Source organism: Pecten maximus, chromosome 1 (genome assembly GCF_902652985.1).
Source record: "Pecten maximus chromosome 1, xPecMax1.1, whole genome shotgun sequence".
NCBI classification, from domain to species: Eukaryota; Metazoa; Mollusca; class Bivalvia; order Pectinida; family Pectinidae; genus Pecten; species Pecten maximus.
The window spans coordinates 5,829,810-5,841,975 of NC_047015.1; the positions used below are offsets into that span (position 1 = coordinate 5,829,810).

The following is a 12,166-nucleotide window of genomic DNA, read 5'->3' on the forward strand; positions in this document are numbered from 1 at the left end:
GACAAAACGGAAACTCATATATTGGTCTTAATATCATATCTGTTGGTCTCATGATTTTCACACATTCGGAACTCTGTTTGTTGATAGCCTCTTGAATCAGTTTGCTTTTATGGATTTTGGGTAAACCGTAAAAGTTGCTGCATTTAACTTCAAATGATGTGAGGTATTCCTTTTCTTTCTGTGTAATCAGCCCGTGATGTGACGCAGTTTTTTTTTATTTTTGTGATTGTTATTTTGTCAACGTTGGTGGCAGTTTCTGAGTAAAAATTTGGATCGTCAATTGACCAAGACCCTTTCCCTTTTAGTACTCAGAGTCCATTATTACCATAGCCCAACCTTTGTCGGATTGTTTAAAGAGGCTTGCCCGCAGAGAGATCAGAAAAATTGACTAAAAGAAAAAGATTTTTTACACATGACAGATTGTTGGAATTGTTGAGTTTTTCATTTTATTTTCCTTATAAAACGCTGAAAAGTGATATTAAACCTCATTTTTTAAATATTATTTATTTAATCGCAACCCGCAAATAAGTCCCCGCTATAAAGTGGAGTCTAATTTGATTGACACATCAAAGAAACAAGCACGTGAGTTTTAAAACGTCTTTTAAATACATATTCTGTAATTGTTTTTAAGAAATAAAGTCGGAAAGCCTCTAATTTTGTCACATAGAAACGTGTACTGAAGTTTATTTAGTGATCGGAGATGTGCCGTTTACCGGTCCGTCTGCGGGTAAGCTCTTTAATTACTATGGATTTATCTTTTTTTCAACTTATTTATTTCATCGTTTTCAACGCGTGTTATGTTATATCGAGAGTGATCTGATTTCTATACCAGATCTCATAACGTATCGATATATCAATCCAGATGGACGTCCCTACGTTTTGGCGGTCGGAAGTAAAGTTTGATTTTTTTCTAACCAGTGAATTAACTTCATTAACTTCTTTATCTTCAAAAAAATCCTTTAGACGTAATTTTCTTCCAAATCTTTTTCTTTAATATCAACATGCAGTTCTTGTGTGTTTTGGCGTGATGTAGGTGTAAACTTCAAACCGCGTTTTAGGAGAGTTAATTCATGTTGATTAAGATCTTTGCTCGGTAAATTTATTACGTTTTGATATACTTTTACTCTTTTACTCTTTTACTCTCGGTGGTGTTTCCCCCGTCGTCGGTTTTCCCCGGGATGGATTGGGTTGGTCCGCTTCTAAAAGTTAATCAGGTGTTCCGATCTATAACCCGGCGTATTAGCAGATGGCTTTTCTCGCGCTGTTTCTTTATTTCACTGCATGTTTTGGTCCCTCGGTTTGTGGCTGGTTTTGCCTTTTGATGGGTATCCCCCCCCCTTTTTCACCACATCAAAATAACTTTACCATTAGAAGCTTGTATTTTGGTGGTTGGCGAATTTATTGCCCCTCAATCCGCTTCGCGACCTACTTCATTTAGTGGTATTTCCTCGGTTCTCTTTTAGACATTGATTTGCTTATCGATCTTCGTTTTTAGGCGGTGTTAGCTTGTCGATTTGCTGATTGGTCCCTACGACGTCTAGCTATATCAGTTTGTGTCCAAGGATTCGTTGTGACGTTGATCACAGGTTCACTATCACTTTCCATAGTTTTCGGAATATGAGTCAAGAAAGTTTGCTTTCGATCCCAGATTTTGAAAGATTTTACCTCTTCTGTAGAGACTTCCTTGATCCACATTTATTTTAGTTTCTCCGAAATATGTACAGTAGAAATATATCCAACTCTTCATAAGCTTTCTCGTGTCTGATATGTTTTCTTTCGATGATTTTTTTATCGGTGAGGAAACTTTGGATGGTAAGCTCGAAACGTAACTTTGTCTCGTCCATTGGTTCACCTTTAATTTCGTTAATCATATCCTTCCTTGCGAGAATTGGATTTCCAAGTTGTACCCAATTCTTTACGTTTGAGAGTACGTTTTATTTTTGCGAAAGTCCCAAGAAAGCTGTTTCCTCTTGTAAGCTGTTTCCTCTTGTTTAGTTGTTTTCTCAACAATGGTAGAATTGTTTTTCTTTTTCTTTTTGTGGGTTTAACTGTGGTTTAACGAGTGTTTATAACTCCAGAAAAATCACGTATGTCAGTACTTAACTGTTCCCATAATCTTATAGGGCCTCCGCAGGATCCCGGGGTTTGCTTCCATCTTCATGCTAAGCGTTGATAACTTGCTGGAGATATCCTCGAGTAATTTTCCGTTCCTTCCAATATATATTTATGTAGTACAGCACCAAATCGCCTAGCCAGAAATACCCACAGCTTATACCACTGCGCCACATCGACGTTCTTAAAAAACCCGTTTCAACGGCGCAGTGATGGTCGCCCGATAACTTGACATGATCATTGCGGAAGTCGTTAATAGATTATTTGAATACCTGAATCGCAATGTATTTACATACATGAATATGAATTGTTCTTCGGATCACCAACACTTCGTCAGTTGTGCTAATATGTTATATATGAAATATTTCGCACAATGTATACTATGCACTATGTGTTGGTAATCCGAAGATAAAGATTTGAACTTCCTCTCGTAGTTGCACTGTGATGAATATATATATATATATACATATATAGATAAAACCCGTAAAGTTTAAGTGTTGTGGTTATTCACTGATACCAAAGACCTACTTTACGCCATAATCCGAAACAGAACCAATCTGAAGTTGAACATCGTCTTCTGGCATAAGTAAGCAACACTAAACTTAGCGGTTATACTTGGAATCTGTTTCGAACGAAATAGCCCTGGAATCGTTGTCGACTAATGTCAAGACGCCTTTCATTTAGAATTTAAGAGATGATATTCTTATAAAGATAAAGTAAATCCAATCGATACAAAAATCAGCGTTTCCAGAAAACAATCAAGTCTAATCGGCGTAATACCCATTTAACGCTACATCGCCTCTCAACGAAAACAGTTTATGATTACACAGAAGAACGACATTAACTTCATCACACATTATACAATTGTGAACAATTTTACGATATCTATACACGTGTGTAAAGTATATAGTAGGGCTTAATTGGTTATAAATCCATTTTTGAGCGTGTCGACAAACGATGATTGGAAGAACTATATTATTAACATTTCGTCTGGATAATTCGGGTGTTCTTGAGCTTACTGTCGTCATTCAAAGGATAACTTGGAAATTGCATCAATGAAATAAACTCATGTAAATGTAAATACAATGTATAAGCATTGAACGGGCTCCATTCCATTAATCTGTCACCAAGTTTGTATCCCTAGCAGTTGTAACAGTTCAATTCTTAATAAAATATAGAGTACATATAGATAATATATGGACAATGTCTTGAAATATAGGCTGTGGGTTGGTGAGGATAAATAAAGACAAAAGTGAAGATACTTGGCGAGCCACTTTTTCTTTTTCTGTCCTGAGCCAAACATACAGTTTATATTTTGATACACTGACAATGCCTTCTATTTATCTTGCAACATTCATCAAACAAAGGCATTTTAAAGTGAAATGGTATCAACAATGTTCCAAAGCATGTTCGCCTTTTAAACGTTGTTTCATTTGGAAGTAAGTCAGTGGAATGAACACACGTGCTAAGATTATAAAATACAGCTGTTTTCCGTCACTGTCGAATACAGCAAATATATATATGGTGGGTGCGGATGACAGCTGCAGGATAATGATACCCTGTATACACTTCATTACATACAGGATCTTAAATAGATTTTCATTTCCGCGTCAAACCTCGAAAGAACAAAAAATCTTGAAAGAATCGTTTCATAAAGTAAAAATCATATATGATATGGGAACTTTGAAACACATCTTTTACCACATACTTCAGAAATAGTTCAAAACTCAAACGAGGCAATCATTTTGTTGATTTTAATTCAAATTCAAATTCAATTTAAATTATATAACCATTTATATAGTATATAATACAAAATACCCTCATTACAATATATTAAAGCCGACAATTGCCCTTTGTTCTACATACAATACATGACCCCAAATACACTTTATTACAATATTTAGAAATATAACCATCTACATTTTATTTTACAACTTGATACAACATTACCCAATGTAAATAATCTACCCTTATGTTGTTCCTACAGTACAATGTGCGGGGTGTTTGTTGTCCTGATGACGCTATCAACCTTGTTCGATGTTATGTACAATCAGCACCAGAACAAACCTAACGAGACGGCCCCGCAGGAGAATGGAGTTTCTCCAGAGAGTAAATACCAGGTTAACGGGGACGTGAAACCTACAAAACCGAAACAACCAGGTATGATGTTCTGATTGTTGGATCTGTTAAAATCTTTGAAGTAGATGAAATGTATCGGAACTTCACAAAAATTATTTTTGTACTGATTCCCCGTTTTCAGTCTCCGACGTGGTTCATTAAATGTTTATAAAGACCGGAACATACGCTACATATGTATATCATACAAATACCTGCTCTCCTTTCGGGAATAAATCTATGCTTGGTTTCCAATATGATTTAGGTGGATTATGACCTCTAAGCAATCAAATCAGAATCATACTAATATAAGAACGCAGAGCCCGAAAAAACATCAATTAGATTATACTAAGGACTGGGATGTATTTTACTAAGGACTGGGATACATTATCACTAAGGACTGGGATACATTATCACTAAGGATTGGAAGGTATTTCATTAGGAACTGGGAGGTATTTTAATAAGGACTGGGATATATTATCACTAAGGACTGGGATACATTATCACTAAGGATTGGAAGGTATTTCATTAGGAACTGGGAGGTATTTTACTAAGGCCTGGGATATATTATCACTAAGGACTGGGATACATTATCACTAAAGACTGGGATACATTATCACTAAGGACTGGGATACATCATCACTAAGGACTGGGATACATTATCACTAAGGACTGGGATACATTATCACTAAGGACTGGGAGGTATTTTACTAAGGACTGGGATACATCATCACTAAGGACTGGGATACATTATCACTAAGGACTGGGATACATTATCACTAGGGACTGGGATACATTATCACTAAGGCCTGGGATACATTATCACTAAAGACTGGGATACATTATCACAAAGGACTGGGATACAGTATCACTAAGGCCTGGGATATATTATCACTAAAGACTGGGATACATTATCACTAAGGACTGGGATACATTATCACTAAGGACTGGGATACAGTATCACTAAGGCCTGAGATACATTATCACTAAAGACTGAGATACATTATCACAAAGGACTGGGATATATTATCACTAAGGACTGGGATACATTATCACTAAGGACTGGGATACATTATCACTAAGGCCTGGGATATATTATCACTAAGGACTGGGATATATTATCACTAAGGACTGGGATACATTATCACTAGGGATTGGGATACATTATCACTAAGGACTGGGATACATTATCACTAAGGACTGGGATACATTATCACTAAGGACTGGGATACATTATCACTAAGGACTGGGATACATTATCACTAAGGACTGGGATAAATTATCACTAACGACTGGGATACATTATCACTAAGAACTGGGATACATTTTCACTAAGGACTGGAATACATTATCACTAAGGCCTGGGATACATTATCACTAAGGCCTGGGATACATTATCACTAAGGACTGGGATACATTATCACTAAGGCCTGGGATACATCTATCACTAAGACTGGGATAATTATCACTAAGGACTGGGATACATTATCACTCAGGCCTGGAGACTATCATAGTATGGATTATTCATAAGGACTGAGAGGTAGTTTACTAGGGCCTGGGATATATTATCACTAAGGACTGGGATACATTATCACTAAGGCCTGGGATACATTATCACTAAAGGACTGGGATATATTATCACTAAGGACTGGGATACATTATCACTAAGGACTTGGGATACATTATCACTAGGATTGGGATCATTATCACTAAGGACTGGGATACACTATCACTAAGGCCTGGGATACATTAACACTAAGGACTGGGATACATCATCACTAAGGACTGGGATACATTATCACTAAGGACTGGGATACATTATCACTAAGGACTGGGATACATTATCACTAAGGACTGGGATACATTATCACTAAGGACTGGGCTACATTATCACTAGGGATTGGGATACATTATCACTAAGGCCTGGGATACATTATCACTAGGGATTGGGATACATTATCACTAAGGACTGGGATACATTATCACTAAGGACTGGGATACATTATCACTAAGGACTGGGATACATTATCACTAGGGACTGGGATACATTATCACTAAGGACTGGGATACATTATCACTAAAGACTGGGATACATTATCACTAAGGACTGGGATACATTATCACTAAGGACTGGGATACATTATCACTAAGGACTGGGATACATTATCACTAAGGACTGGGATACATTATCACTAAGGACTGGGATACATTATCACTAGGGATTGGGATACATTATCACTAAGGACTGGGATATATTATCACTAAGGCCTGGGATACATTATCACTAAGGACTGGGATACATTATCACTAAGGACTGGGATACATTATCACTAACGACTGGGATACATTATCACTAAGGACTGGGATAAATTATCACTAACGACTGGGATACATTATCACTAAGGACTGGGATACATTTTCACTAAGGACTGGAATACATTATCACTAAGGACTGGGATACATTATCACTAAGGACTGGGATACATTATCACTAAGGACTGGGATACATTATCACTAAGGCCTGGGATACATTATCACTAAGGACTGGGATAAATTATCACTAAGGACTGGGATACATTATCACTAAGGCCTGGGATACATTATCACTAAGGATTGGGAGGTATTTCACTAGGGACTGAGAGGTATTTTACTAAGGACTGGGATATATTATCACTAAGGACTGGGATACATTATCACTAAGGCCTGGGATACATTACCACAAAGGACTGGGATATATTATCACTAAGGACTGGAATACATTATCACTAGGGATTGGGATACATTATCACTAGGGATTGGGATACATTATCACTAAGGACTGGGATACATCATCACTAAGGACTGGGATACATTATCACTAAGGACTCGGATACATTATCACTAAGGACTGGGATACATTATCACTAAGGACTGGGATACATTATCACTAAGGACTGGGATACATTATCACTAAGGACTGGGATACATTATCACTAAGGACTGGGATACATTATCACTAAGGACTGGGATACATTATCACTAAGGACTGGGATACATTATCACTAAGGACTGGGATACATTATCACTAAGGACTGGGATACATTATCACTAAGGACTGGGATACATTATCACTAAGGACTGGGATACATTATCACTAAGGACTGGGATACATTATCACTAAGGACTGGGATACATTATCACTAAGGACTGGGATACATTATCACTAAGGACTGGGATGCATTATCACTAAGGACTGGGATGCATTATCACTAAGGACTGGGAGGTATTTCATACATTTGTTATGGGATTGCTTCACATCATTAGATAAAACATCCCCATACAATTCTTAGTTTTGATTGTTCCAGGCATAATGGCGAGGCTTGCCATGACATTTTCTGTGTACACTAATGGCCGAAAGTTGATGAGCACAGAACAGGGAGGTGGCACTCTTGGAGCTATCAACGGAATTCGTTTCCTGAGTATTTCCTGGGTGGTCCTTGGACATTCATTTTCTTCCGGTCTGAATAATCTTCGTAAGTATATAATCAGGAAGCTAAAGCACCAATTAAACTTGAGGGTTGGAGAGTTCTCTGTGACCTCCTCGAGGTAGGGGGTGATATTATCCCGAGGGTTGGAGAGTTCTCTGTGACCTCCTCGAGGTCGGGGATGATATCATCCCAGTGATCGGAGAGTTCTCTGTGACCTCCTCGAGGAAGTTGGCGATATTTTGCTCCCATCATACTATACTATCTATACAGGGTCAATTTGTTTAAAATGTTGCAGTGACAAGACATGAATGTATTGTTGACAGCATGTGCTATCATAAGTGGTCAAAAACAAATCACACTGAAGGAGGTGACAAACAAATCACACTCTACAGGGTGACAAACAAATCACACACTACAGAGTGACAAACAAATCCCACTCTACAGAGTGACAAACAAATCCCACTCTAGGAGGTGACAAACAAATACTCTAGGAGGTGACAAATAAATCACACTCTACAGAGTGACAAACAAATCACAATCTACAGGATGACAAACAAATCACACTCTAGGAGGTGACAAACAAATCACACTCAAGGAGGTGACAAACAAATCACACTCTACAGAGTGACAAACAAATCACACTCTACAGGATGACACAAATCACACTTTACAGAGTGACAAACAAATCACACTATATAGGGTGATACAAATCACACTCTACAGGGTGACAAACAAATCACACACTACAGGGTGACAAACAAATCACACTCTAGGAGGTGACAAACAAATCGCACTCTAGGAGGTGACAAACAAATCACACTCTAGGAGGTGACAAACAAATCACTCTCTACAGGGTGACAAACAAATAACACTGAAGGGGGTGACAAACAAAATCACACTCTACAGGGTGACAAACAAATCACACTCTAGGAGGTGACAAACAAATCACACTCTACAGAGTGACAAACAAATCACACTCTACAGGATGACAAACAAATCACACTCTAGGAGGTGACAAACAAATCACACTCTAGGAGGTGACAAACAAATCACACTCTACAGAGTGACAAACAAATCACACTCTACAGGATGACACAAATAACACTTTACAGAGTGACAAACAAATCACACTATACAGGGCGATACAAATCACACTCTACAGGGTGACAAACAAATCACACTCTAGGAGGTGACAAACAACTCACACTCTAGGAGGTGACAAACAAATCACACTCCACAGAGTGAAAAAAACAAATCACACTCTACAGGGTGACAAACAAATCCCACTCTACAGGGTGACAAACAAATCCCACTCTACAGAGTGACAAACAAATCCCACTCTAGGAGGTGACAAATAAATCACACTCTAGGAGGTGACAAAAAAATCACACTCTACAGGGTGGGTGACAAACAAATCACACTTTCGGAGGTGACAAACAAATCACACTCTACAGAGTGACAAACAAATCACACTCTACAGAGCGACAAGCAATTAACACTGAAGGAGGTGACAAACAAATCACACTCTAGGAGGTGACAACAAATCACACTCTAGGAGGTGACAAACAAATCACACTCTATGGGGTTACCAAGCAAGCAGATCATACTTTTGGGAATGACAGACAAATCAAACCCTACGAGGTGACAGACAAAACACATCCTACGAGGTGACAGACGGCAAAGAAATCTTGAATAGTTAAAACGGGAGATAAAGTATGTGAGTGAGGACAGATGATATTAAAAAATTAACGATATCTATTTAACTTTTCTGCAGAAAACCCAACTTTTATTCAGAATTTTTTGAGTAACTGGACATCTATGCCTATGGTCAATGGTCTTCTGTCTGTGGACTCATTCTTCACACTCAGGTACGTAAAATATAGGCTAATTAGAAATTCATGTCGGCTTGTTATATCTGTTCCATGAAACCAATTAACATAAAAAAACTCAGCGAGAAATGATACAATGTGGTTTAGTATGTGTTCTGTATGTATAAGTGTTTACAATGAGAAGTAGGGAAAGTCTGGTTTACAACGAAATGTAAATCTGAAATCAACAACTACATATTCTATACTTGAAAGTAGATTAATTCACCGACGTTCTATTGTTAACAGTGGACTTCTGGTGTCCTACCTGTTCATGAAGGAGATGAAAAGAGAGAAGGGGCGTATCAACTGGTTCATGTTCTACTTCCATCGAATCTGGAGGTAGGTACTATACAGTATACTGAGAACATGTTTGATATTCTATATTACATTTTTAACTAACAGTATATATCATCCGCAAACCGACATTTCCTGTTTACCCAGACAAATCGTATCTACCCAAAAGAACTGGACAATGATGGAAGCGAATCACATGCCTAGATCAGCCGAGTAGTGGTATACTTGCCGTATATCGGGACAAAATGATTATTAGTATTAACTTTGATATAACCCGACAGACAGAGAAAACTTCATTTTATGAGATTAAATCTAATTAAAGCTGACTAGATTAAAGCTGACTACTTTTTATATTTTGATATTTACAGGCTAACACCAGCTTACATGTTGGTGCTATTTTTCGATGTTTCACTCTTCCGTTATTTCGGTGACGGACCCTTCTGGGCTAAAGAGGGAATTGAGCCCTTTTGTAAAGATACCTGGTGGACAAATATCCTCTATATCAACAATGTCTACAGGAGGAGGGAAATGGTAAGTTAGCAGCAAACAAAGGGTATGTTGTCGATATCTCTCGTGACTATTCTCTGTACCAAATATAATACTGATAAGTGTAATGCCAGTGATTATTTTTGTTTTCAGTGTTTCGGTTGGTCGTGGTATCTGGCCAATGACATGCAGTTTTATGTGGTGAGCCCACTCCTTCTGGTGCCCCTTTATTTGTAAGTTCCTCACAAATTATGTATATTTGTCGCGTTTTCCTCTTATCTAACTGAAAAAGTTCTGTGTCCAACTACAAATTCTCTCAAATGTTCATATTGAAAAACAGAAACAATTTTGTCCATCTCACATTTATATGTATCAAAATTGCTATTTAACTAGTATGAAAATCATTACACAAGACCTACTATTTTTAAATGTCACACATGGCCTACCATTTATCAATATATCACACTTGACCTACCATTTATCAATATGTCACACTTGACCCACCATCTATTAATATGTCACCCTTGACCTACCATTTATTAATATGTCACCCTTGACCCACCATCTATTAATATGTGACATTTGACCTACTATTTATCTATATGTCACACTTGACCTACCATTTATTAATATGTCACCCTTGACCCACCATCTATTAATATGTGACATTTGACCTACCGTTTTTTAATATGTTACACTTGACCTACCATTTATTAATATGTCACCCTTGACCAACCATCTAATGATATATCACACATGACCTACCATTTATTAATATGTTACACTTTACCTACCATTTATTAATATGTTATACTTGACCTACCATCTATTAATACATGTATGTCACCCTTGACCTACCATTTATTAATATGTTACACTTGACCTACCATTTATTAATATGTAATACTTAACACCATTTATTAATATGTTATACTTGACCTACCTCTATTAATATGTTACCCTTGACCTACCATTTATTTATATGTCACCCTTGACCCACCATATATTAAACTGTCACCCTTAACTTACAATCTATTAAATTGTCACCTTTGACCTATCATTTATTAATATGTTACACTTGACCTACCATTAATTAATATGTCGCCCCTGACCAACCATTTGTCAATATATCGCCTTTGACCTACCATTTATTAATATGTCACCCTTGACCTACCGTTTATTAATATGTCACCCTTGATCCACCATCTATTAATATGTCACCCTTGACCTACCGTTTATTAATATGCTATACATGTTACACATGACTTATCATATATTGATATGTCACCCTTGACCTACCATTTATTAATATGTTACACTTGACCCACCATATATTAATACGTCACCCTTGACCTACCATTAATTAATAGGTCACCCTTGACCCACCATCTATTAATATGGCACCCTTGACCTACCGTTTATTAATATGTCACCCTTGACCAACCATTAATTAATATGTCACCCTTGACTTACCATTTATTAATATGTCACCCTTGACCTACCGTTTATTAATATGCTATACATGTTACACATGACTTATCATATATTGATATGTCACCCTTGACCTACCATTTATTAATATGTCACACTTGACCCACCATCTATTAATATGTCACCCTTGACCTACCGTTTATTAATATGTCACCCTTGACCAACCATTAATTAATATGTCACCCTTGACCAACCATTAATTAATATGTCACCCTTGACTTACCATTTATTAATATGTCACCCTTGACCAACCATTTATAATTATGTCACCCTTGAACCCCTTTTTCCCTTTATTTTTAAATGTCCCAACTAAAGACCCTTCTATTTGTTTCA

The 12,166-nt window shown here is 37.2% G+C and overlaps 1 protein-coding gene across 1 annotated transcript in view; it reads left to right on the plus strand.

Annotated features, from left to right (window-relative positions):
• Window positions 1-12,166, plus strand: part of LOC117323210 (nose resistant to fluoxetine protein 6-like) — a 37,880-nt gene that overhangs the window by 12,499 nt on the left and 13,215 nt on the right. Inside the window, exons 5-10 of the mRNA XM_033878271.1 lie at window positions 4,100-4,272; window positions 7,572-7,739; window positions 9,469-9,562; window positions 9,809-9,901; window positions 10,225-10,387; window positions 10,496-10,575. Of these exons, the coding sequence (XP_033734162.1) occupies window positions 4,100-4,272; window positions 7,572-7,739; window positions 9,469-9,562; window positions 9,809-9,901; window positions 10,225-10,387; window positions 10,496-10,575 (771 nt within the window). The remainder of the gene's footprint in view (window positions 1-4,099; window positions 4,273-7,571; window positions 7,740-9,468; window positions 9,563-9,808; window positions 9,902-10,224; window positions 10,388-10,495; window positions 10,576-12,166) is intronic.